General features: G+C 37.9%; 1 protein-coding gene across 1 annotated transcript in view; it reads right to left on the minus strand.

Annotated features, from left to right (window-relative positions):
* PPID (peptidylprolyl isomerase D) overlaps window positions 1–27,490 on the minus strand; it is a 50,165-nt gene that overhangs the window by 3,114 nt on the left and 19,561 nt on the right. The window contains exons 2-8 of the mRNA XM_063107375.1: window positions 11,046–11,519; window positions 9,105–9,245; window positions 7,739–7,845; window positions 5,674–5,862; window positions 4,664–4,786; window positions 4,399–4,505; window positions 2,436–2,577 (exon numbers count right to left, since the gene is read on the minus strand). Of these exons, the coding sequence (XP_062963445.1) occupies window positions 2,436–2,577; window positions 4,399–4,505; window positions 4,664–4,786; window positions 5,674–5,862; window positions 7,739–7,845; window positions 9,105–9,245; window positions 11,046–11,130 (894 nt within the window). The 5' untranslated portion in view covers window positions 11,131–11,519. The remainder of the gene's footprint in view (window positions 1–2,435; window positions 2,578–4,398; window positions 4,506–4,663; window positions 4,787–5,673; window positions 5,863–7,738; window positions 7,846–9,104; window positions 9,246–11,045; window positions 11,520–27,490) is intronic.

A 27,490-nucleotide genomic window follows, 5' to 3' on the forward strand; every position in this document is an offset into this window, starting at 1 on the left:
CAAAGACATCCTCTTCTTTTCCTTGGTCTCCACTGGTGACTCTCCTCGTGTCAATGCACGCAAGTGGCTGGTGAGCCATCCGCACAAGTGATTGTGGCGCCTAGCCACTTTTGTGGCAGCCAAGGCTATTATGATGGCTATAGCAGGCCACCCACATGGAAGTGTTGTTTTTGGCATGCTACTTGCCTGGTTGTGGGAGGAGGGGTCAGTCACCGTCTCCATGCCTCAGGACCCTGGGCAGCCCCGTGACAGTGGCAGCAGGCCTGGTTGCAGGAGGACGGATAGGTCCCTGGGCTCCAAGCCTCAGGAACCTGGGAGGGCCTTGTGGCAGCAGTGGTGTGCCTGGTTGTGGGAAGAGGGGCCAGTCCCTGGATTCATCTGTTTATAAGTTCTACATTGTTGCAAAACAGTTGTATGGGAGGGGGAGCGGGAGAGGGGGAAGGAAATAGGGCAGGAGGAGGAGGGAGTAGGGGCGTGGTTCAGGCCTACGGCACCCCCCTCATTCCTGCAGGGTAGACAAGGGGTCTTCCAGTGGTGGCTTGATCATTGCTGGGCTGAATGCAGATATCAAAAGGGTGTGGCCAAAGTCCTCAGCCCACACTGCCCTGGCTCTGGAGCCCAGGGTGCTTCCTGCAGTGGCACAGTGGTTGTTACTTGGCTGGTTGCAGGTGTCGGAGGGGTGTGCCAAGGCCCTTGGTCCCCCACGGACCCAGCTCAGGAGCTCACGGCACTTCCTGCAGTGGCTCTGTGGCTGTTGCTGGGTTGGGTGTGCATGCTGGGGGTCATGGCTGAGGCCCCAGACCCTTCCCGCTCCCTGCCTTGGGGGCCCAGGGGACTTCCAGTCCTTCTAGGTATTATAGGTGTTCTTTGGTGAAGTGAGACTTTTATTAGTTAATATCAAACTTTGTCTCTGTTCTGTGGGTATTTTTTGTTTTCTTTCAGTTCTATGTTGGATTATTTGCTGTTCGCCCCACTTAAACAATGTACTGGAACTAATTTGTTGTCCTCTGCTTACTTCTAAAATGGAGGAACTTCCTGTGGGGACCAGCACTTGAGCTCTGTGGTTGAGCTAAATTGCTGCTTTGCTGCTGATTGCCTGGGGAAGGCTTTTTGTGCAGCTCAGATTTTAATGGTTGACTTTGTAGGTACTTCCAGGTCTTATGAGATCTGGAACACCTGGGTTGTGTAGAAACTCTGGTCTGGACCTGAGTCTTTTCAGCAAACTGAACCCCCTGCAGTTCTATATTCCTGACCAGTCTCCACTGAGTGGTCCAGCACTGACAGGGGGGCAGATCAGCTGTCCTTGCAGTGCCCCAGTGCTCCCCCGGTGGTCCCGTCTCCCCTACTGCCCACACTCCAAACACTTCCCATGGGACAGGCCATGCGCCAGTCCCTTGTGAGGACCCACTGGCCTCTGAGTGGCTCCTTTTTCCAGTTGCTGTGTCTTCTCACTCCTATGTGGGTCCACAGGAACCCTGTTAGTGGTCCTGCTGGCCTGACGGACACCAAGGCCCTCCTCTCCCCTACTTCCTCCAAGCAACTTCATAGGAAGGACACAGCTGTGGCTTTTGCCACCTCTTGGTCTGTGTGCTCACCAGCTCCAGCCTTGAAGCGGCAGGGATTCAAAATGGTAGGAGCAATCTTTTCTTTCTCTCATCATGGTTTCTCCCACCTTCATGCACTCCCTAGGTCTCTGCTCCTCTTCCCCTGAGCTCTAGCAGCCCCAGCTTGGCTGTTGTTGCTTTTTAATAGATGTAAATTGGTTGATTTGTGGGAGAGAGTGACGCTGGCAACCGTCTATTCTGCCATCTTGACCAGAAGTCCCTTATACAAATCTTAATGACCCTATTGACCTCCCAATGATGCCAAATCAATTAAGCTTCTTGAAGGCATGGATCTGTCTTTTAATTAAAATAACTAGTCTCTATTATGTGCTTAAAATGTGCCAAGTACTATGTTAATTACATATGTATATAATTTTTTATAACCAACCAGGAGGTAGGTATTATTTGCATTTTACAGATAAAGAAATTAACACTATAAAATTAGGAATTTACCCAAGATCACAAAGCTTATGAGTGGCAGCACCCTAATTTAAAAAACCATGTCTGACTCCAAAACCCACGTTCTTAATCATTCTTGGTTTTGTCTTCCAATGCCTAGCACAACATAGGTACACTTTAATGAATAAATGAGGTGATATATGTACTTTGAAGAAAAAAAGGAAAGGATCTTCATAGATATTAAGTGACATAGTGTTATAAGCAAAATGAATGGATTGAAAGGAAGAACTGAAGGTTCAAAATATTTACGGACAAGATGACTTAAATTGTTTTACCAAGTCTCATTCGATCCTATGCTATAAGATCTATTAATGTGCATAAAAACTGCTCTTGTTCAACTTGGTAAATTACAATCCAATCAGACAGACTTACCTCCAAACAACTGTCAATTGCTCCCTGCCAATCTGACATCTTCAGTTTACAAGCACCAATATTCAGTACACAGCTTAAAGCTACAGGTTGTAGCTTGGATCTTTCTGCATTCTCCATAACAACCTTTGAACCATCCAAATATCTGGAGAACACATTAATAAAAGCAGTATGTAATGCCACATTAACAAAATTCACCCTGCTGCTTCAACCATATCAGTAGTGTTTTGTCACTTCTGATACAAAAAAACTCATCAAATGCTAATATTAACACTCCTGCAACCAGGCCTGCTGCCACTGTCACGGGGCTGCCCAGGGTCCTGAGGCATGGAGACGGTGACTGACCCCTCCTCCCACAACCAGGCAAGTAGCCTGGTTCAAAGAGGTCAATTTAAGAGCAATTCCAAAGTCTAACTATGCACTGGTAACACTTTTCTATTTTAAAAACTCAGGTCCCCATTAAGTACCTTCCATTGTAATTATGTCTGGAACCAGGATTCTCATAATGGGAGAAGGGAATTTAATGGGGAAAGGTGAAGAAGAACCCTGTAGTCTTGAGTTTGAACTGTCCATGGAAAGGGGCCCAGAAACTGAGCACACCTGGCCCCCTGCATTTGGTTTCTAAAGTTTCCTTTCTCTGGAAGGAGGTAAGTATAAGATGAGCCTGGAACATCTTGTGCCAGAAAGCAAGTGCTTACAGAATAGGAACATGTCAAAAGGAAAGGGGGCTTCCACTGGACAAATCTGGAACCCCCGGGGCATCAAAAAAAAAAATATGATGGTAATCGTATATTAACAAATTGAACTGATAAAAATCCATAGGTCTATAGTGATACTAAAAAAGGAGGGGGAGGCTCTTGCAAACAAAAGAATGCCAGCTAATTAACTGTAGAATGATAGAATTAGAAAAGTATAATTCTGCAACTATCAATGTAGTAACTAATTCAGACAAGAATCTTCAATGATGCTAAAACCATTGTGTGAAAGATTGTTGGAGACTAGACAGTCACAGTATTACCTCACAGACTAATTATTTACAAAGGGGAAAAGGTACTTTTATAACAGATGCATCTGGCTAACATCACTTTAACCAAGTGCCAACACTCTAAATAGGCCAAACTGACATGTGCCATTGGGATGTGATATCATTGGTAATACACCACCACTCACATAAGTCCTCTTGCCAAAATATTTAACCTCAAACTAATCTTAAGGAAACAGTCAAACAAACAGATAGTATTTTATCAGACAACTAATTTGAACTCCACAAAAATGCAAATGAATAAAGAAACACAGGAGGAGATAGGGGCCATTAATGACTAGAGGACACTAAAGAGAGATTACAACAAAATAATACAATTCATGATCTTTGTTTGGACCCTGAATTTTTTAATTTTTTTAGTTTTTGTATATTCTCATCAGTGGTTAGTTTGTAAGATTTAATTGAACTTAATGTAGACTTTTATTAGTTTATAATTAAAATAACTTGTGCAGCAAAAAAAAATTTTCTTTTAAATAAAAAAATGATTTTGAAACAATTAGGGAAATTTGAATATGGATTACATATTTTGTACAATACTATTTTGGGGGTGTTTTAATGGTGTTGAGTCTATATAAAACATTTTTGCTTCTTAGGAAATACATGTTGAAATATTTAGGCATAAAGTATCATTGTATCTGCAACTTCCTTTTGAAATAATTCTGCAAAAACAAAAATAGTGCAAATCAAAAATTGGTGAATGTACATATAGGTATATGAGTAATCATGTACTTACTGTTCTTTCAACTTTTCTGCATTTTAAAATTTTTCAAAACAATCTGGGGCAACAAAAGAAATGCAACTATTTCAACACACCTGGTTATTCCACAAGTAATTTGCCAAAAATATAATGAGCAATTCTGAATTTCAATTTATAAGTCAATTTATAAATTCTTAAAGATAATTTATTAAAAAATATTATATTACCTTAAAACTTTTGCATATTTTTTAATGGCCATCTCCCAGTTCTGGGATTTGAAAAAAGTATTTCCAATGTTTTTTAAGTCTTCTGTTATTAATAAAATTTTATCTACCTGTATAAAAAGAACACAAATATGGTGGATTTTAGTAAGTAATGCGGTTTAATGCTAGGTTCTACCATTATGACGGATTGATTCAAAAGCTCAAATTTTTGTACTAAATTTTTTATTTATTAAAGTTATTAAAGTTTGACTAATCTCAAAGTACTTACATCTTTTAAATCTATATCTGCATCCTCAGGGAAATCTGGATGACTATCGCCAGAGCCATCTTTGGGGAATATTCCCCAATCATCCCCTTCCTTCAATTCTCCACATTCTGCAATAACACACAACTGCAAAAATAATCCTAAATTGTAGAAGCATGCTACCAAATTAATGAGAAATTTAAAAAATAGTCTGGGTTCAAAAGCTACACAGTGGGAGGTCATGTGCAACACAGTTCAAGTCACAGGTATTTAAGTTAGGAGGTTCATCTATATTCTATGATTGCAATAATGCCCTTTATATACATTCCAACTAATAAGAGTATAACAACATCACTACTTTAGTATTTTATTACTATTCAAGAGCTCAGTGAACACAAAATAAGTTGAAAATTTTTATCATTCTCTATGTAACTGTCTTTAGGTGAGGCATAAGCTTTCAGCTTACCACAGCTTACTACTATTCCCTTCATACACTGACAGCCTACCTCCAACAGGTAACTGAGTTTCCAATTCCCACTCATAACCCTGTCACTTAGGTTGGGTAGTAGTATGGTCACTTTGATTGACAGACTTTAGAACACAATCCTCTCCAGAGATAATCTAGTCGAAACCTTAAGTAATTTATATAGAATGAGGAAACAGGCCAAGAAAAGCTAAGTAACAAGATCAAGGTCAAACCTCTAGTTAAATGGCACAGTCCAAACAAGATTCTTGGTTGGCTGCCCTCTTTCTACTTTGGACTAGTATATATACTGACTCAAAAGTTGAGCAGGTATAGGAAGATTTCAGTAATCTAGCAAAGATCACCAACACTGAAGTTGAAATAAGAATAAAAATCTCCTTAAAACTATCCTTACCTTCCTTCTCATTACAGAAAAGTTTCAAAGAAAAAGTGACAGATCTAGGTTCATCTAAACATTTTTCCAGCTATTAATCACCTGATCCTTTTACTTATATTTCTTTAAAATAGCAACTAAGATAATAAATGTATTTAACTATAACTTTTCACTTACCTTGGCAGGTTTTTCACCTTTCACTTCTACATTTTCCAGTATCCTTGCCACACCTATCCCTTTAATTACTTGGCCAAACACCACATGTTTCCCATCCAAATGAGGAGTTGGAACTGTTGTAATAAAGAACTGAGAACCATTTGTATCGCGGCCTGCATTTGCCATGCTCAATAAACCCTCACGATCATGCTGTAGAAATAAAAGTCATTAAAATAAAACCAAGGTTAGAGGTATTGCTCTAGATTGTTCTTTTACTGACCATTCACATAAAACTGGGGAGGACTATGCTACCATTTAAATCAAACTTTACTTTTTTACTTTAATTTTACTTTGTATAAATTGCAACCTTTAATTCACAAAACATGGGGTACTTAATCACTTTTTAAACTTAAAAAAAAAAAGCTTACAAAACCAAATAAGACAACAAAAACAATAGTGGGGGCATGGGCTTACTTCTAAATTGGCCATCTGGAGATGCTTATACTTCATCTCTAAGATGAAGATGCCACATTAACGAAATCTAGTAATATACACTATTTTATCCTTTTTACGATGTATGCTCTTTTTTTCTGAGAAGACCTGAACAGTCTTCCCACATTCATAAATGCGCCTATATTATGATTCTTCCTTTATGCATCAATAAACTGGGACAGTAAAGGGATGCTGAATTTAGACAAGACATTCAAACAGGTAGTTTCATAATCTCAGAAGAATCCAAATCTTATGCCTTTCATCCCAGGTGAATCACCTCTTTAGAGTGCTCAAAAGAAATTGCTGTGTAAGCTTGAAATCAAAATTCTACCTTGGCATCAACTGTTCCAAGGTTCTGTGAAACAAACTTCTTCATTTTTCTACTTATTCCTGTTGTGCATGCATTATAACTCTCATGTTAGTCTTCCCACTTAAAATGCCCTTTAACCCTCCAATCTGAATCGAATACAGTTTTCAAGTTTGTAGAAGGCAACAAATAAGACATGTGTCCTTTCTATAGGCCCCCTTTCTTAGTTTTCATCCTTTTGGTAACTTCCTTTGTTTGGTGCTTTTCCCACAATACTAACTAGAATGTCAACCTTATTTCCTCAGCTTCCCATTGCTTTTGTCTTTCCTCACCCACACCCCTTCTTCAATTTTGCATCTGTACTTTAGTTCCTGCCTAACCAAATTTCAGACACCTTGTGAAGCTTAGTTTGCATAGCTAAAGTACCCATTCCTCCTCAATGTCTTCCCAAATAATTTGAACCACACAAATCACATTTTTCTCTTATAGTATACACATAAAGCATATACTATCAGTGTTATACAAGCAAGTATATTCAATCAATTTAGCATCAATTTGCATATTACTATATTATTCTCCAGTTGTCCCATGTGTTTTAATCTTGTTTCCATCGTAAGTTTATAAATTCCTTGTCATTGAGACTTTCATTCTTATAACCTTTTGGTGCCAGTGAGTATGGAGCATATAGCTGTAGTCAATAAATACTGTTTATAAGATTGACAACATTCTTTTCAAATTATCCTAATTACCTTGCTCATATCCAAAGATACCACTTTACTTTTGTACTTACATGTCCATTCTTATAACTTGAATGATGCAATATACCCCGATTACATCTTGGGACAATGAAGATAAGAAGGCACAGGCACCACTAATGTCCTTTAGGAGCTTGAACATTAACCATATCCTCTAGTTTGCAAATCCCCTGACATCCTGGATATTAGCGATGGTTTTGTTGCTCTTCAAATTCAAGGATAAAGATGCACAAGTTACCATCCTTCCGATAATGAGAACATTTTTCCTGGAAACAATTTTGCCACACGGTGGTCGCACTTAAAAACTCACTGGCTTAACTGAAGCATGTTAAAAACCGGATCACACCAAAAATAACTACAGTATTTTTGCCAAATAAAATCATTACTAGATGAAAACTTTCCATATTAAAGATACATATTTACAAGTATGATTCCTTTTATAAGGAGAATCTAAGCACACTTGAGACATTTTTTTGGTGTATTAATCCAACAAGTTTTTTTATCTGCAATAAATGCATTTTCTCTACTGTACCTTATAATAGAAACTTTCATCTTCAAATTTTTCACCATAAATACTTTCTCCACCTGTCCCATTCTGATTTGAGAAGTCTCCACCCTGAATCATAAATTTCTTAATAACTACAAAAAAGGAAAATTGCTATTAGTGACTGAGACATGGATGAGTTCAGCAGTGTTAACTAATGAATATATAATAATAAAGACAAAGACAACTTCCTAAAGCTTGCCTCTAGTCATGTCACTCTCCTGCTGGTCTTTTCCTACCCATCATCACAACTTGAAACTCTTAAGTCCTTTCACAATCTCAAGTCCAACCTACTGTTAGTGCTTGACTCCCCACTAACACTCAAAATATTAGTTCAAATGGTACCCTATAAAATTGTCACTGAAACCCCAAAGTTGGATCTCCTAATTTTCCTCCCACAATATCTTCACCTTACCTACATTTTAAAACATATATCACAATGTTCTGTCTTCCAGCAAACAACTCCATAAGTACAGCAACTCTTTTTCAGCCTTGTAACACTGGGCACATATTAGTTACTCAATAATGTCTATTGAATAAAGACCAATTATTCCCAGTAGATGTTACAACCTAATGGAAATACTTCAGCAAATATTATCACTTTGTGTCAAGGATTACGAAGACCACCCCCATGTTCAGAGATATGTAGGGTTCTGCTCTTGGTTGTATTGCAACAGTAAGGACACATAGCCAGATGATAAGGGAAAAAGGTACAGGGGAGTTTGAAAGAATCCATGTGCAGGCTTCCTTATGCTCTTTCCTCCCATGAAGGGTCACAGAAAACACACTTCCCTTAGCAACAAAAATGCAGCAACATGTGAACAATGTTTCTGCCCAGAAAAGCCAATTAGAGACTGAGCACCCAAGGTACTTATTGGGGGCTCATCACATAGACATTCTCTGCCTAGGATTTACCAAAATTCCATATTCCCAAAAAGAAAGCATATGTTCAGCATCAATCACATGTATATACAAACAGTCAAGACATAGTAAATCACCCTTACAATTTAAGGACTAGTTCAAGTGCCAAGTTCCCAGACTCTAGCCAAGTGCTATCCTTGCAAGCAGACCTTTCTAAGGATAGCAGTCTCAGGCCTTCTATGTTAACTATTTTCTGCATACACTTTATTAAAATATTTTGATATTTTGTTAAATACAAAAGAAAACAGTTTAAATATTTTAAAATTAATTTTAATTTTTTCTTAATAAATCAAGTTTTTATGTCAAAGGATCCTCTGGGAAACTAAAAGTTCTATTTAACCTTCACCCCCTACTTAGTGTTTTCTTCCTTAACTCAGAACAGGATTTAATTATTTATATGAAGAATAATCAGATTCACAAAATTTACACATACTTCGATGGAAAGGGCATCCTTTGAAATGGAGTGGTTTCCCAGTTGTGGGTCCAATGCCTTTTTCTCCTGTACACAATGCACGAAAATTTTCTGCAGTTTTGGGTACAATGTCTGCAAACAACTCTAAGACAATTCGACCAACTAAAAGAAAAGAAAATCAAATCTTATCAGTATGCAAAACAACCTAACAAGCAAATGATAAAAGGACAGTTGGTACAATTATGATGACAGATCACTCATGAATTACCAAGTTCTCTTTTACTGTCATTTTTTCTTTTTTTCTTTTGCAATTTCAAGAACACAATACATTGTTATTAGCTATAGTCACCATGTGTACAATAAATCTCTGGAATTTATTCCTCCTTATTCCTCCTTTCTAGCTGAAATTATGTATCCTTTCACCAATTTCTCCCCAGCCCCTGGTATCCACCAATCTACTACTTCTGTGAGTTCACTCTTTTTTAAAGATTCCACATAGAAGTGAAACAATGTGTTACTTGTATTTTTGTCTTCCTGTGCCTGGCTTATTTCATTCAACATAATGTCCTCCAGGTTCACCCACGTTGTCTCTAATGACAGGATTTCCTTCCTTTTTAAAGCTGAATAGTATTTCATGTGTGTTTACACACCCCTTTCTTTATCCTTTCATCAGTTGATGGACACAGGTTGATTCCATTATCTTAGCTACCGTGAATAATGCTGCAGTGAACCTAGGAGGGCAGATATCTCTTCAACGTGCTGACATACTAATTTTATTTCCTTTGGATATATACCCAGTAGTGGGATTGCTGGATCCTATTGCCATTTTTCTACTATTTAAATTTAGTCTACCCACAGTTAAGTGTCATGTATCTGGATGAATTTGAAACATCATACAAAGGGTCATAACCAATTACAGTAGCCAGCAGATTAGCACTATATAAGGGACACCATGAAGTACAAAAGGTTTTAAATCCTGAATAATTTCCTCGACAGGTACTCATTATTTCCAATCACCAAGTAATCAATAGGAGAAAATTATATACCCTTTGAGTGGTCAGGCCATCCAAGTTTTATGTATACCTACCTGCAGCCTTTGTGCTGTGTGGAACTCTATTGTGGCCTCTGAAGCAAAAGCTGAAAAAGTGCCTCTTCTAGACAACTCCAACGACAGGTGAAAATAAACCTAGCACTAGTTCCAAAACAAACTGAATGTATGTGTAAGAGAGCGTGTATGTGTGTGTGCGTGTGTGTCCTGTACATGCATTCAAACACACTGCCTGGCCAGCAACTTTAACTTTTTCCAGAACAAGACCAATTCGATTACAAAGCAACATGCTCCCTAATTCACAAGGCCTTAGGAACTTCTGAGCTATGTAACCTAGGTAACCACATTGCTACTTTGAGCCCATTTCCCCAACGTCAAAATACAGAAATCGTTTGCCTATCTGACTGGACCCCTGAATTAAAAATCAGTAATAAGGAAAAAAGCAATAAGCAAATAAGTCGCCTTAATTTATAAATAATATGGTAGGTGCTTGTCTATTTCGTGTGGCAGAAGATATGGCACTACTGGAGCCCAGCAGACGCATTTCCCAGGAGCTTTCTGAACTCTCCCACTGCAATTATAAAATACCCTTACTTTAAGCCAACTTGGCGGTGCAAAGGTAGCAGAGAAGTACAACCAATTCAAGAGAGAGAAACTTAAAGGCCGCCACAATTCCCGAACCAGAAATTACCAGAAACTTCCACAGGACCGATGGCATCGGTACAAGGGCGCTGGCTCGACCTAACCCTGGACACCCGGGCTTCGCGCTTGTTCCAGCGACCCAGCCTAGGCAGCCGTCCCTGCCACGCCACCGAACAGCCCCCGGCCCGAACCGCGCCCCACCCTTGGGGTCCCCCGCATCCCGGGATCCCCCGCCTCCTGGGGCCCTTCAGCGAGCGTCAGACTCCGCTCACCTCGCTCCCCTCCGATGTCTACGTCAAAGAAGACTCGAGGGTTACTGGGGTTAGAGGGCTTAGCTTGGGGGGACGGGTGCGACATTTCGACTTGCAGACGCGCTGGTAAGCAGGATCCAGACACCTCGTGGCCAATCGACAGCTCCAACTCAAGAGCGTCCTCCTCGACGAAAAGCCAGCCCCGGCACTGACGAGCCACTTCCGGCGTGAGGACCGGAAGCTGCGCCCCGGCTTCCGGCGCCGCCGCCTTGCGGCGTTTCCACGCGCTTCAGTCGGCGCGTGTGCTGCGGCCCTGTCGCCTTCCCTTGGTTGTTCTTATTCGCTGAAGTTACATTCCTAGTTGTTTTCATTCTTTTAGCCTGTGCTTACCGCCTTTCCTACCATCGTGGTGTGGAGAGCTTGGGAGTCATCTCCATTCCAGCGTCAGCTCTGCCGCTAACTGGCTGTGACTTCTCTGAAATTCGCTTTACTCGGCTGGAAAATAGGAATAAAATTGCTTACCTGGGAAGGTCGTTTTGAGAATTAAGATGTAAACCACTTAGCACAATGCCTGACCCAAACTGGTGATTACCTAATCAATAGTAGCGGTGTTATTATTGCCATATTGTTATAATTTGATCTTCACATTGCAATGTAAATGATACGGGTTAAACCAAAGGCTCCAAATGGCTGAAGCTGAGTGTCCAGAAGAGAAAGCACAGTTTTGATTTCTGATAAAACTGTAATGTTATAGTCCACTTTTCCTCTATGAGAATTTGTGTAAAACATTTATTTTACCTATGGGAGGGTACTTCAAAAAAAGCTAGTGCAAAAATCGAGTTAAAAGATAATGATACAAGCTTGTCCGAGTGCGGTGGTGTTTACAACTAATCACAGTTAGCAGATGCTTTTTTCCTGCGCTACTCCCAGTGCTTCACTTGACTAGCCTTTAAGATAATAATAATATGAATCCTTTTTGAGGACCTCTTTATATAGGAGGAGAACATACTCTGTCCTCTTGATAAAGCCTAAATTTTGGAGAAAAATGGTACTTTCCGGTGTTCTGTTGGGGCCCAGCAATTTGGATTCAGCTTGATGCTTGCTTTATCAGTAAGGCACGGGGTATCCGTAGACGCTTACCATTTTTTTCATATCAGAAAGTTAAAAAAACATGGTATTTGAATACAGCCCTCATAAAGTATATCTCAAAGGTGAGAAGCTTTGTGTTGACTGCAGCAGCCAGAGTGGCTTTTATGGAAAGAGAGACCAGTGCTGATTTTCCCCTATCAGAACTACCACCATCCAACCAGTGAGATGAAGGCTCATGTCCTGCTTGCTACCTGGTCTTAGGATATGTAAAAATTAGAAGGATTGTGGTTCCTTCTAACAACCAGTTTCCTCCTCTCAACTTGAGGTGGCCTGTAATATTATACACTGGACTAAGCACTAAAGTTAACATTAAAAAGGAAAAAAAAGCAATGGGTTAGGGTTATACTGGAAGTGACTAAAAAACAGTCATTTAATTTCTCTGAACCTGCTTCCTTTTCAGTAAAGTGGAAAAAAACAAAGTATGAGAATGGAAAGAAATAACATGTACATAATTGCTTTGTAAACTCTAAAGCATTCTTATACAAAGACTCTTCTTTTTAAAAATCACTGTGGCAATGAAATGCTATGGTATCTGGGTTTGTTTTAAAATAACCTGGGGTCAGGTGAATGGGTGGGGCTGTGATGAAACAGAATTGGCCAGGAAGATGATCGGTGCATGGGGGTTTATTATACTATGCTCCTTATTTTTGCATATTTGAAATTTTTAATAATAAAAAAGTCTCTTAAAAGATAAAAAATAACTTGTCCACTTTTTAACATGTATTACTTACTAGATGCTCATTATAAAACTAACTTGTAAAGTCACCATTAATTAAAATTTAAAAAGTGAAATTTTAGGACAAATCAATAAGGACATCATCCTGATTAAATTTTTCTGTGTAATCACAGAGTTACATCATTAACAAAATGCGTACATACAAGTTCATAGGCATGCCCACATAGATACTTAGCCAAAGATGATTCATTTATATAACACATATTTATTGAGCCCTTACTATATTCCAGTCACTATTCTGAATGATGATGATACAATGATGAAAAAATACAGTCCTTATCCTTAACTACACAAATTTTACAGTCTAATGGGGGAGAAAGACTAAACCTCTACAAGGCAGTGTGAGTAGTGCTTTAATAGGGAAAATTAAGCACTGCCAGGTCAAGAATCTTTCATTTTGTTTTTTCATTATTCTATCCCCAGCACTTCTAACAGTGCCTGGCACATAGTAGGGGCTCTATAAATATTTTTAAATGAATGAAGTTATACAGAATATTAATGGCTTTGAGAATGTATGTAAGAAAATATTAACAGTAATATCATTTCCATCTGTCTTTAAATATAATTTGAGAAGATTCTCTGTATCAGATCTCTATGCTGATCCCTTCAAATTTCAACACATTAAAGTTAATGTAAAATGTTCATTTCCTATATCCTTCAGTTTCGTGATATTTATTCATTGTGGTTCCCCGAAGACCTCGGACAGCTCAACACAAAATTTCTGTATCCCTTGATAAGCAGGAGAGTCAAAATCATTCTCTAACCTGGTCTCATGTCTGGGCTGCAAACTGGTAACTTACACTTTGTTTCACATATATCACAAAGATAAGTTCACTTTAAAATTATAATTCTCATCTACTAGCTTAAAATTGGCCTTTAGCATATTATTGCAATAATTGTCACTTTTTTGCCATAACCTCCTAACCATTATTATCATGATGAATATACTTATTAACTAGGAAGATAGTTAAGCACTTCTACTCTTCTAAAAGACTCGTGTTCAAATTCAGTCTCTAATAGATAGTAGCTTGTGACTTTGGACAAGTTACTAAGTGTAGTGGATTGAATTATGTCCCCCCAAAACTTATTGAAGCTTGAATTGTGTCCCCCAAGTTTTATGTATCAGCAACTTAGCCCCCACTGTGACTGTTAAGAGGGTGGGAAATCCTATTATGATAATTGAAAGGTGGAGCCTTGAAGAGGTGATTGGATTGTAGGACCATGCAGTAGTGAATGGATTAAAAATGGAGGTCAGGGGCATGGTTCTGAGGGCTTTAAAAGAAGAGGAGAGTCTATCCCTCTCTCTCTGCTCTCTCTGCTTCCAGCATCTTGCAATGTGAGACCCCTGAGTCACTGTCGCCACCACCAATGGACTTTGGACTTCCCAGCCTCAGGAACTGTAAGCAATAAATTTTGTTTTTCCTTGTAAATCACCCGGTTTCAGGTATTTTGTTATAAGCAACCAAAACTGACTAATACACTTAACTTCTCTTTGCGTCACTTTCCACACCTGTAAATTAGTGTAATAATATGTATCTCCTAAGAACCATGGATACCTAATACTTTATTATTATAATTACTAATATCAACATATTTTAAAATGGAAGTTAAAACTGCAAAAGTGCTTTGAAGATGCCTCTGCATTCTTAGAAAAAAAATAATGTGATTCTTCTTGTTATACAGGTTTCTGGGTGTAAAAGACTAATCCAAATGTTACTCTCACTGTGTCTAGATTTTTCACAGTAAAGTAACAGCTTTATATAAACTGTCATATTCCTAGAATCAAAACAAATAAAAGAATCATACCTTCAAAACCACTCAGAACCAGATCTCTAATGAGAAGATAAGCCTCCTAGAAAACAACCTGTCCTATTGTCAGTCTGCTTACCTAGAACAGGTCCTCTGAGTTCTCACATCATGTCTGTGCTTAGCAAGGAACAGAGCAGAGGAGCCAAGAGCATGCAATATTTCCTAGGGCTATGGACACTACTTAATCTGGATGGAGAGGAGAATGTTAGCTTTGAGAGCCTTATTATTATTATTATTATCATTATCATTATCATTATTATTTCTGTATGTTCCTTATAAATGTGGTAGGATAATATTAACACACTGTTCCCCCACACACAATATTCTCTTCTCTCAATCTCATTACCCATCACTCCATCCCAAACAAGCAGCTAAGTATTCTGTGCTCATTGCTTTAAGAGCAAGATGTGATGGCCAAAAAAAAAAAAAAAAAAAAGAATAGTCTCTTCCTGGCTTTGGTGTTGCAATAGGCTTACCTTTTCAAGAACAGAAAAGACTCTCAGCATAGCAAAAGATTTGGACAAAACACCTTTTGTAAGACCATGACTTTTCACTCTCAGAGAAAAATAAAACTAAATAACAAACAGACAAAAAAATTCATTTTTTGTGCTGGAGAATGAGGGGCTTGGGGATGGTAATCAGAGGAGAGTAAGAGGGGAAGCAATGACAAGGCAGATTTACACCATCCCAGAGATAGTCTTAACTGTGTTCCCTGGTCACATCTCTGGAAAGCCAGCGAACCTCCATGGATGGGTTCGTGGGATCACAGAGCACAGGAAATGTGTGCTCTGATTCCTGAACAGCCCCGGTTAGGCAGCAGGCCCCAGAGAGAGAACATGGACTCATGGTGTCAGTATGTAGATGTGAACTAGACAGGCTCCCAAAGATTTCCTGTGCCCTAACTTGAAGCAGAAGCAAAACAACACCTCTGTATACCCAAGTGCAGCATGGAAAAGGAAAAGCGGCCTCCAGACTTAAAGGGAGCTTGCAAATGGAAACTATGAATTTAGTAGAGGCCTGTGAAAACAGATAACTGATTAGGATGATGAATTTCTCATTGGATGCCTGTGCAGACAAATGATATTGAGAACTAGAGGCCCCCAACCCCAAAACTTGCCACCATATTAGACCTTCTCAAATGTTGATCCAAGCCCAGGAGGAAAAAGGAGGGATGCCAGAAATTGACAACAATTCTATTACCAACCTTTTGGAACAGGCTATTCAAAATTGAATTTAAGGTAAGTTACAGAAAAAGAAAGTTGCCTTTCATACACATCTAAGTTTACGCCTTTACATGGGCATGGGTTGTGGGTCATTGAGGTTCTTACTAGGACCCCAGACAAATCTGAAGAAAGACCCAACCGCTTTGTCAATGGTTAGGAAGCACATCAGAGTTGGGGGAGTAAGTTGTAGGATCCCATCTGTAGAGTCAGGGTCTGATGGCAAAGTTAGAACTCCAGAGATGAGGTTAGCATGTAACTCTTTAAGGAGATAAAATGATTCTGCTCCTAGAATTGGTGATGATGAGGTAGGAGAGCTTCCTACCCCAGGATCCCTCCTCTGAACTGTGTAAAGAAAGTGCTGCTTCCACTACAAGAGAAATACAGCTCAAAAAAGAAGAGCAACTCTTAGGCTCTGCCTGCTAAATTTATGAGTATCTAAGGATAATTTATTGTAGGTTTTCTAAACTAGAACATAAAACCAGTAAGAGACAACAGATGCCACCAGTAGACAGCACAGTCTCTGCCAACAGCAGAAATCATCCCACAGACAGAAATGATGCAGTGAACTTTGTGCCTGAGGACTCCCAATATGACAAGATTCTTTATCTAGGAGCTGGAAGTGACATAACAAAAAAAAAGATATTGCGTATTTGTTTACAATAACACCAGGGAGAGAGAGAGGGATAGTCTGTGGAATAATAAGATTATTTTCTTTCCTGAGGAGTAATAGTTAAAGATTAATTTTTCTTTTGAAAAAATAAAAATAAGAAAGATTAATTTTTCTTTTTTATTTTAACTTCTCAATATACATTGTCATTGATTTTTCTGACCCTTTACCCATTTCTCTTTTCACCCTCTTTCCCTCCCCTCCTCCCCCCAACTACATCATATCTGCTCACTTGTCTTAACAAGTTCAAGGAATTGTTGTGATTGTTGTGTCTTCTTCCCCCCTCACCCTTTATTTGTTTGTGTTTATTTATTTATTTTTAGCTCTCACAAATAAGTGAGAACATGTGGTATTTCTCTTTCTGTGCCTGACTTGTTTCACTTAATATAATTTTCTCTAAGTCCATCCATATTGCTGTGAATGGTAGTATTTCATTCTTTTTTATACCAGAGTAGTATTCCATTGTGTAGATGTACCACAGTTTCCTTATTAACTCATCTAATGATGGACATTTGGGCTGGTTCCAACTCTTGGCTATTGTAAATAGTGCTGCAAAAAACATTGGAATACAGGTATCCCTTCCGCATGATGATTTTCATTCCTCTGGGTATATTCCCAGCAGTGGAATAACTGGGTCATATGGTAGATCTATCTGTAATTGTTTGAGGAACCTCCATACCATTTTCCATAAAGGCTGCACACCATTCTGCAGTCCCACCAACAGTGTATGAGAGTTCCTCTTTCTCCACAACCTCACCAGCATTTATCATTCTCAGTCTTTTGGATATTAGCCATCCAAATGGGAGTGAGATGGTATCTCAAAGTGGTTTTGATTTGCATTTCCCAAATGCTGAGTGATGTTGAGCATTTTTTCATGTGTCTGTTGGTCATTTATATATCTTCCTTTCAGAATTCCTTTTCAGCTCCTTTGCCCATTTTTTAATTGTATTATTTGGGGTTTTTTGCTGTAAAGTTGTTTGAGTTCCTTGTATATTCTGGATATTAATCCTTTGTCAGATGTATATTTTGCAAATATTTTCTCCCACTCTTTTGGTTGTCTTTTCACTCTGTTGATTGTTTCTTTTGCTGTGCAGAAGCTTTTTAGTTTGATATAATCCCATTTGTTTATTATCCCTTTATTTGCCTGTGCTTTTGGGGTCATGTTCATGAAGTCTGTACCCACTCCTACTTACTGGAGTGTTTCACCTGTATTTTCTTTAAAGAGTTTTATTGTTTCAGGATGTATATTTAATTCTTTAATCCATTTTGATTTAGGAATATGGTGAGAGGTATGGGGTCTAGTTTCATTCTCCTACTTTTGAATATCCAGTTTTCTCAGCACCATTTACTGAAGATGCCATCTTTTCCCCAGTGTGTAGACTTGGTGCCTCTGTCAAAGATCAGATGGCTGTAGGTGTATGGGTTGATTTTTGGATTCTCTATTCTGTTCCATTTATCCGTGTATCTGTCTTTTTGCCAGTACCATGCTGTTTTGGTTATTACAGCTTTGTAATATAGCTTAAAGTCAAGCAGTGTTATGTTTCCATCTTTATTTATTTATTTATTTATTTTTGCTCAGGTTTGCTTTGGCTATTTCTGGTCTTTTTTTACTCCATAGAAATGTCTGGATAGTTTTTGCCATTTCTGAGAAAAATGTCATTGGAATTTTGATGAGGATTGCATTGAATCCATAGATCACTTTGGGTAATATGGACATTTTTGCAATGTTAATTCTTCCAATCCAAGAGCATGGGATATCTGTCCATCTTCTTCTGTCCTCTTTATTTCTCTCAACAGTGGTTTGTAGTTCTCTTCATAGAGATTTCTCACATCCTTGGTTAACTTTATTCCTATGTATTTTACTTTTTGGTGGCTATTATAAATGGACTAACTTTCTTGATTTATTTTTCTGCACATTCACTGTTGGAGTATAGAAATGCTACTGATTTTTGTGTGTTGATTTTGTATCCTGCAACTTTGCTGAAATCATTTATCAACTGTAACAGTTTTTTTGTAGAGGCTTTAAGCTGTTCAATATATAGGATCATATCATCCACAAACAGGGACAGTTCAACTTCACCTTTTCCAGTCTGGATGCCCTTTATTTCCTTCTCTTCTCTGATTGCTCTGGCTAGTACTTCCAACACTATGTTGAATAGGAGTGGTGAGAGTGGGCATCCTTGTCTAGTTTCTGTTCTTAAGGGAAAAGCTTTCAGCTTTTCCCCACTCAGGATGATATTGGCAGTGGGCTTATCATAAATGGCTTTAATTGTGTTGAGATACTTTCCATCTATACCTAACTTGTAGAGAGTCTTTATCATGAATGAATGTTGAATTTTGTCAAATGCTTTTTCAGCGTCTATAGAGATGATCATATGGTTTTTGTTTTGCTTTTATTGATGTGGTGTGTCACATTTATTGATTTGCATATGTTGAACCTACCTTGCATCCCTGGGATGAATCCCACTTGACCGTGATGTATAATTTTGTATGTGTTGTTGTATTCTGTTAGCTAGTATTTTTTTTGAGGATTTTTGCATCTATATCCATTAGGGATATTGTCCTGTAGTTTTCTATTTTTGATGTATCTTTCTCTGGTTTGGGTATCAGGGTGATGTTTGCTTCATAGAATGAGTTTGGGAGAATTGCCTCTGTTTCAATCTTTTGGAATAGTTTGTAGAGAATTGGTATCAGTTCCTCTTTCAAGGTTTGGTAGAACTCTGCAGTGAACCCATGTGGTCCTGGGCTTTTCTTTGTTGGGAGCCTTCTGATAACAGCTTCAATCTCTTTTATTGTTATTGGTCTTTTCAGATTTTCTGTATCTTCTTGGCTCAGTTTTGGTAGTTTGTATGTGTCCAGAAATTTATTCATTTCCTCCAGATTTTCAAATTTGTTGGCATATAGTTGTTTATAGTAGTCTCTAATGATTCCTTGTATTTCTGAGGTATCAGTTGTAATATCACCTTTGTCATTTCTAATTTTTGTTATTTGGGTCTTCTCTCTTCTTTTTTTATTTAGCCTTGCTAAAGGTTTGTCAACTTTAGTTATCTTTTAAAAAAACCAACTTTTTGTTTCATTGATCTTTTGTATCATTTTTTGGGTGTCTATTTCATTTAGTTCTGCTCTGGTCCTAATTATTTCTTTCTATGTACTAACTTTGGGTTTGGATTGTTCTTGTTTTTCTAGTTCTTTAAGGTGAAGTGTTAAGTTGTTTATTTACCATCTTTCCATTCTTCTGAAGTAAGCATTTAATGTGATAAATTTCCCCCTTGATACTGCTTTTGCAGTATCACACAGGTTTTGGTAAGATGTGTCATTATTTTCATTAGTTTCAAGAAATTTTTTGATTTCCTGTTTAATTTCTTCTTGGGCCCATATGTAATTAAGTAGAATGTTGTTTAATTTCCATGTGTTTGTATAGTTTCCAGAGTTTCATTTGTTATTGATTTCTAATTTTAATCCATTGTGATCTGAAAAAATACATGGAATAATTCCAGTTTTGGGGTTTGTTGAGACTTGCTTTGTGACTTAACATGTGGTCTATCCTGGAGAATGTTCCATGAGCTGATGAGAAGAATGAATATTCTGAGGTTGTTGGATGGAATGTTCTGTAGACATCTGCCAAGTCCAATTGGTCTAAAGTGTTGTTTAGATCTTGAGTTTCTCTATTGATTATTTGCCTAGATGATCTTTCCAATGTTGAGAGAGGGGTGTTCAGGTCCCTCACTATTATGGTGGTAGTGTCTGTCTTTCTTTAGATCTAACAGTGTTTGCTTTATACATCTGGCTGCTCCAACATCGAGTGCATATATATTTATGATTGTTAAGTCTTCTTGATGGATAGATCCTTTTATCATTATATAGTGGCCTTCTTTATCTCTTTTTATGGTTTTTGCTTTAAAGTCTATTTTATCTGATATAAGAATAGCTTCTCCAGATCATTTTTCATTTCCATTTGCATGATATATCTTTTTCCATCCTTTCACTCTTAGTCTATGTGTGTCTTTACAGGTGAGGTGAGACTCTTGAAGGCAGCATATTGTTGGGTCTATCTTTTTAATCCAGTCAGTCAGTCTGTGTCTTTTGAGTGGGGAATTTAATCCCTTTACACTTAGAGCTATTATTGAAAAGTGTTGATTTACTCCTAGCATTTTATTGATTTTTGTTAAGATTCATAAGTATCTTTTGTTTCTTTCTTTCTGATTTTCTGTTTGTCTTCTCTGTTTGTTGGTTTCTTGGGTTGGTAGATAAACTATTTTTCTGTTTATTGTTAGCATTTTTGTTTTACTGGTAGGTTTTGTTCTTTCTTGAATATTCATGGCAATGATGGTTGTTTTTGAGGTATCAAACCCAGTACTCCCTTGAGAATTTCTTGTAAGGATGGTCGTATGTAGTGAACTCCCACAGTTTTTGTCTGTCTGACAAATGTACTATTTGTCCTTCATTTTGGAAGGATAGCCTTGCTGGGTAAAGTATTCTTGGCTGGCAATTTATGTTCTTTATCTTTTTGAATATATCATCCCATTCTTTTCTGGCTTTTAGGGTTTCTGACGAAAAGTCTGATGTTAGTCTGAATGGGGCTCCCTTATAGGTGACTTGCCACTTCTCTCTAGTAGCTTTTAAGATTCTCTCTTTGCCTTTGAGTTTTGCCAGTTTGCCTACAACATGCCTTGGAAAGGACCTTTTTGGGTTGAATATGTTTGGGTATCTTTAGACCTCCTGAATCTGAAGATCTGTGACTTTCCCTATACCTGGGAAGTTTTCTGCTATTATTTCATTGAATATATTTTCAATGCTATTTCCTTTTTCCTCCCCTTCTGGAATACCCATGATTCAGATATTTTAGTGCTTAAAGTTGTCTGTTATCTCTCTTAGATTTTCTTCAATTTTTAAAGTCTTTTTTTCTTTTTCTGGTCTGCCTATGTTAATTCAAACACCCTGTCTTCAAGGTCAGAAATTCTCTCTTCTGCTTGCTCTAGCCTGCTGGTTAGACTCTCTGTTGTGTTTTTTATTTTGTTGAATGAATCCTTCAGCTCCTTTTTAGGGCATTGATTTCTTTGTACATTTCTTCTTTCAAATCCTGTATATTTTTTCTCATTTCACTGTGTTGTCTAACTGAGTTTTCTTGTATCTCATTTAGTTTCCTTAGAATTGTTGATTGGAATTCCTTGTCAGTCATTTCAAGGACTTCTGTTCTTTAGGATCTAGGGCTTAAGAGTTATTATTTTACTTTGATGGTGATGTACTTTCTTGATTTTTCATATTTCTGGTATCTTTCCTTTGGTGTTTAGTCATTGTGGTAGGGGGTATCACAGTCCACTCATTCCACCCTTATGTCTGGCCTTGATCCTGAAGGGACTGCCAATTCTGGACAGTGGGAACTAGCCTGGGCTGGGGGTCCTGTGGTGCCTGCCTGTTCTGGCACAGCTGACTGGGGGCATGCAGGCCCAGCAGGTCTCAGGCCTCTCTGCATGGTGGGGACCGGACTGGGCTGGGAGTCCTACAGTGCCTGCCTCTTCTGGTGCAGCTGACTCAGGGCATGTGGCCTGGTGGCTCTCGGGCCTCTCTGGGCAGCAGGGACTGGCCTGGGCTGGGGGTCCCGTGGTGCATGCCTGTTCTGGCATGGCTGTCTTGGGGCATCAGTTAAAGATTAATTTTAACTGTTTTCAGTTGCAAAACATGTATTTACCCTCATCTAATAGAACAAAACCAATGATAGCCTTGTTCATATCCTCATTATTCCTTTCCTCTGAAGAAAAAAAAATTGCGTTAAACTAAAAGGACTTCCTTAAAAATGACTTTGTGACTATTGCAAGCAAAAATAGTAAAAACTAGCCCCTATTGATCATTACTATGTGCCAGGGTCTGTGCTAGGTACTTCACAGACTTTATCTCATTTAGTCCCCAGAATAACTCTGTAATGTAGGTAACCTTATTATCCCATTTTATTTACCAGACAAGTATGTTAAGAAAGTTGCTCAATATGATTCTAAAGCCACTTCACCATGCTCTAGAGAGATATAATCTAGCGATCTTTATGGGTTGAAATATTTATAAAAAACACAGTGATATATATAAAGGACTTTTGAGCTCCTTCTGACATTAACACTGGACTTGTTTTATCCTTATGTAATTTGGCTTTCATCTGACAACATAAAATGGATTAGGCTTTTATGTGTTTTGTAAGATATTCTATATCTGTAGAATGTGAATAGAGGTAAATAAGATATTTTTTCCATAGAAAATGAAAATAATAAAATTTCTTCCTAATCACTTTCCACAGAGTGAGAGAGGTTAGAGAGTTGGTGCCAATCTTTGGCATCTCTGTGCATTTCCCTAATTCTGGACAGAGATTGAAGCCAAAAGAAATGAATAGCTATACAAGTAACAGACCCTGGTGTCTGTTGCAGAAGGATTATACCAAATAGAAGAGTTTACATAGAGGGGGCCCTTATAGGTCTTAGTGATTGGCAAGACTTTCATGACATGTTGGGGATTTAGGATTTTCTCCTAAGAGCAACAGTAAATCAACGTAGGATTTTTGGCAAGGTTGACATTAAAATTTTTGTACTTTTAAAAGACTGTTCTGGTTCTAGCATGGAAAACAAAATGGAGGGGAGCTGCAATGGATATAAGGAAGTCAGTGAGCAGGTTACTAGTGGTGAGAGATAACCCCAAATTTACTAAAGTGTTGATAGAAAAGATGGATAAAAATGAATGGATAGGAAAGGCACATGGGGGTAAAATCAACAGTACCAAGTGATAACTTGGATATGAGTTGTGACAGAGAAGAATGGATAAAGGATGACATCTGGCTTTCTGGTACACAATTGGATGGATGGTGAGGCTGTTTACTGAGATGAGGAACATTGGAAGAAGATAGCATTTGAGTGGAATATATCATCAGTTTGGTCTTAGACATGCTGAGTTTGAGGTATGTCTGAGATATCCAAATAGAGATATTGCATAGTTAATTGGATATAAAATGGGAAAGGTCTAAGATTGAGATGTAAATTTAGGTATCATTGGTATACAAATGAACGTTTCATGGGGGAAAATGTGATTGTTGGGGAAAGAGAGTAGAGGATGAGTAGAGAAGAGATCCTAGAACAGAGCCTCAAGGAGCTGCAATATTTAAAGGCCAAGATCAGAGAAGGATGAGTCTTCAATGGAGGCAGAGAAGAGAAGTAGGAACACAAACCAGGGGGGAATGTAGTATTATGGAATCCAGAGGAAAAAAGAAGCGTCAAGGAGAGAGTGATAAACAGGTTGACTGTTTACCAGTCAACCTGAGAAGTTAAGTAAAAAGAGGACTGATAGACATCAACTGAATTTAGTGACATATAGGTCATTAGCGACCTTGCTGAGATGTTAATAGTCAATGGTATTACATCTCTTATGAGAAAATTTGTGATTATTAATGTTTTAAATTCATAGTATTAATATTTATTCCCAATTATCTTACTATTGTAATGTACTTAAAATGTATTGAAAATGATATGCACAATAAAGAATTTTATAAACATATAAAACCTCTTTTGAAAAGGAGATTTTTTATTCCAAGGTGAGATTCAGTTTCTTTGGCAGAATGATTTATGGGTATAAAAGGTACAAAAACTACTGTTACTGGATGCCTCCTGCATGCCAGATGCTTTCACATGTAAGTATCTTCTGCATCTATCAACCATCCTAGATACTGATTACTAGTGGTGACAGTTTGAAATTCAAAGAAGACAGGTTGGCATATAGAAATTTTTGAGTGCTCTTTCCTCTGTCACATCCCACCAAAGTTGATATATCCAAAATTGAACTCTCTCCTACAACTCCTCACACTCAAAAGTACCTCCTCCTCTTACCTTCTCTATTTCTTTAAAGATATCATAGGCTGGAAACCTTTAAAATCTCACTCTATTTCTGCACACAGTAGATTTCAGTAATGTTTGCTGTCACAGTCTGTCAATTCTCCCTCTAAAATGTCTCTCAAATCCACCTCCCTCCTGTTCAGGGACTTTCATACTTAAACAAAAGAGTCTATTAATGGATTTTCCATCTCTAGGTTTTACCCTACTTTATAGGAGAAGCATTAAATAACACAACAGATGGCATTTTTGATAGTACTTACCAAAAACACAGAATTTACTACTCCCCAACGTCTTTTCTTATATTGACCCTCAAAAACAAACAAACAAACTTATTGTTAAGTCATTTTTACAGGTGGCCAGAATAGTACTGCCTAGGTGTACAGATTTCTAGAGTTCAAATTTGAAGGATGGATATGTTTAGTGACACCTCAGGGCTTACTGGTTATCATGTTCCTTGTGCAATTCCTGCTTTTACTTGTATCAGCTGAGCTTTTAATGGTCTCTGTATTGGAGCTTATATCATACCTGAGATCACAAGTGACAGTGTGAAAGGCAGGACTTCTATGTTGTTGACTGGAGAGTAATTTACGTGCCCCAGATACCAGTGGGCAGCAAAAATAGTGGTTTGTATTTTTGCCTACAGAAAGGAATATCTCACTTCACTAAGAAGGAAGGTTTCACTGAGGGTTATGACTTTTCTCAAATTGCAGCAAAGGATCTATTTAAGTTATAAAACTCTGTTGGAGCCCCAGAAATATGTACTCCAAAGAATTTTCCAAAAAAAGCTGACCACTATTGGACAATGTATACATGTATCAAAACTTCATATTGTACACCATAAATACATACAATTTTTATTTGGCGATATAAAAAAAGGTTGACCTTGGCTATAGAAAATGTGAAGCTGAAAAAGAGAATATACATTCTCAAGTGACACTATCAAAGATGTGCAAAGAAAAAATTATTCTTCCATTCCTTTCTAGTACAAACAAAATATTATGTAAGCAGAAATGAGTAATTACAGCTTGTTTTTACAAGAATGCAATCATTTATTCTATGATAGGATTTTCTCACTTATAGTATGATGGAAATCCATCTAGGTCAACGGATACAGATATAGTTAATTGTTTTTAATAGTTGCTTAGTTCTCTAGCAGGAATACACCATATTTTATTCAACTATGCCTTTCCAGGTGTACTCTCAGTTTGGTTTGACAGTGCAATACAAATAAAGCTGATAGAGTTTGGATGTGTTGTCCTCCCAAAACTCATGTGGAAATCTGATCCCCAATGTGGCAGTGTTGGGAGTTGTTTGAATCATGGATGTAGATCCTTCATGAACAGATTAATGATCTCCCTGGGAGGTGGGGGTAGTGAGTGAGTTCTGGCTTTATTAGTTCCCAAGAAAGCTGGTTGTTTATAAGACCCTGGCATCTCCCCTCTCTCTTTCTCTTGCTTCCTCTTGCCATGTGATCTGCTTGTACCCAACGGCTGCCTGCAGCTTTCTTCTGTAAGTAGAAGCAGTAAGCCAAATAAACTTCTGTTCTTTATAAATTACCCAGTCTCAGGTATTGCTATAGCAGCACAAAATGGACTAATAGAGTCTTTTGTATACAGAAAAAACAAAACAAAACAAAACTGTGAAGCACGTGTTATGATCCCATTTCACAAAGGAGGAAACTGATCTAGTGAGCTTAAAGTTACCCCACAGCCAACTTGTCAAAGCATCTCTTACTTCTATAGTAGACTGGACAACATGCCTCCTCAGGTCACTAAAAGCATTAATCTGATAGTCTATCTGGATGTTTGGAGATATCTGTCAAAAATAACAATTTTGTTTTTATTATTAGTGATATGAACAGTTTTCCTGAGAAAAATTAGGCAACAGGGCAAATTGCTTCTTGAACATCCCTTAAAAGTGATTGTGGGATCAACATGATAAAAGTGATCATGTTGAAAGGAGTCTATATGTTCAGCTCATAAAAAAATATATAGATATATATAAAATAAATCATTTAAGCTTAAGATGGACAGTTTAGATCACAATTATTTATTATACAATTAAATTGGAATTTGATCTAGGAAAACAGAATTCTTCTGTACTTTGAGTCCTGGGATATGCTGGATAAGGACTCTACACTGTTCATTTGATTCTTTTTCTTTTTTCTTTTTGCTGCTGGCCAGTATGGGGATCCCAACCCTTGACCTTGGTGTTACAACAGTGTGCTCTAACCAACTGAGCTGACCATCCAGCCCTGATTTACTTTTATTTAATAAAATATCTAAATATTACAATATGGTGATAATATTTGCTGAGTCATGTTCTTTGCATAAGTCGATTTTTAAAAATTACTAGATATTTACCTTTATGAGAAATGTAAATAATAAAGGACCAGATTGTAGAACTTCACGGACCAAAAGAAATGCCTTTATAATTCATATTAAGACCAATTTTATTGTTTAGAATTACTTAGATATTATAAAATTTTTAGTATTTAAAGGTATAAACAGCTAATTTTTAAAAATCTCGATATCTTTTTTTAATGGAAGGTAATCATTATTATTAAGTTAAAATTTTAAATAAGTGCGAACATTCATTGCATCATTCATTGCTTATTCTGCGTCATGAGTGTTCTATATACTTTATATTCATTTTACTTAAAAAAAAAAAAAAAAAGGTTACACTTTCACAAAGCACAATTGAAAGACAAAAAGAATATATATTAGTGAAAAGTTTCCGGGCCGGCCCCGTGGCTCACTTGGGAGAGTGTGGTGCTGGGAGCACCGAGGCCGCGGGTTCAGATCCTATATATGTCTGGTCGGTGCGCTCACTAGCTGAGCATGGTGCGGACCACACTGTGCCGAGGGTTGCGATCCCCTTACTGGTAAAAAAAAAAAAGAAAAAAGAAAAAAGAAAAGTTTCCTAGCCACCCAGTCATCCAAATTCCAGCTGTGAAGGAAATCAATGCTACCTTTTTTGGGGGGGGTGTTTTTCTTGAGCATTTCTGTGATCATACAGCC

This window comes from Cynocephalus volans, chromosome 9 (genome assembly GCF_027409185.1).
Source record: "Cynocephalus volans isolate mCynVol1 chromosome 9, mCynVol1.pri, whole genome shotgun sequence".
NCBI lineage: Eukaryota > Metazoa > Chordata > Mammalia > Dermoptera > Cynocephalidae > Cynocephalus > Cynocephalus volans.